At 67.3% G+C, this 388-nt stretch overlaps 2 protein-coding genes across 2 annotated transcripts in view; one reads left to right on the forward strand and one right to left on the reverse strand.

Annotated features, from left to right (window-relative positions):
• Positions 1-382, reverse strand: part of CYB5A (cytochrome b5 type A) — a 37,295-nt gene extending 36,913 nt beyond the window's left edge. The window contains exon 1 of the mRNA XM_077752689.1: positions 216-382. Coding sequence (XP_077608815.1) covers positions 216-344 — 129 coding nt within the window. The 5' untranslated portion in view covers positions 345-382. The remainder of the gene's footprint in view (positions 1-215) is intronic.
• Positions 1-388, forward strand: part of CNDP2 (carnosine dipeptidase 2) — a 560,556-nt gene that overhangs the window by 400,519 nt on the left and 159,649 nt on the right. The gene's annotated exons all lie outside the window — the stretch shown is intronic.

Raw genomic sequence — 388 nt, forward strand, 5'->3', positions numbered from 1 at the left:
CCACTCCCAGGGGCGCGGGGCTGGGTGCGTCGGCTCCGCTGACTGGATTCAAGGGCGCTCCCAGGTGGGGAACGCACAGGTGCGCACACAGGTGTGCAGGGCCGGGGCGCACGCGCGGGCGAGCACACTCCACGCTGCCGCCGCGCTGCGAACGGCACACGGGTCGCCGCACGGACCCCCCAAGCCCCAGGCGGCGTCACGCCTCACCGACTCACCTCCTCCAAAAACTTGGTCAGATCGTACACCTTGTGGTGCAGGATCAACCAGGTGCTCTTGCTGTGGTTGTGCTTCTGGATCTCTTCCAGGGTGTAGTACTTGACCGTCTGGTCCGACTGCTCGGCCATTTCGGAACGCGGTGGGCCTCAGGCCGTGCACACACCAGCCGAGC

The sequence above is a fragment of the Crocuta crocuta genome, unplaced genomic scaffold, assembly GCF_008692635.1.
Source record: "Crocuta crocuta isolate KB4526 unplaced genomic scaffold, BGI_CrCroc_1.0 scaffold101, whole genome shotgun sequence".
Taxonomy (NCBI): Eukaryota; Metazoa; Chordata; class Mammalia; order Carnivora; family Hyaenidae; genus Crocuta; species Crocuta crocuta.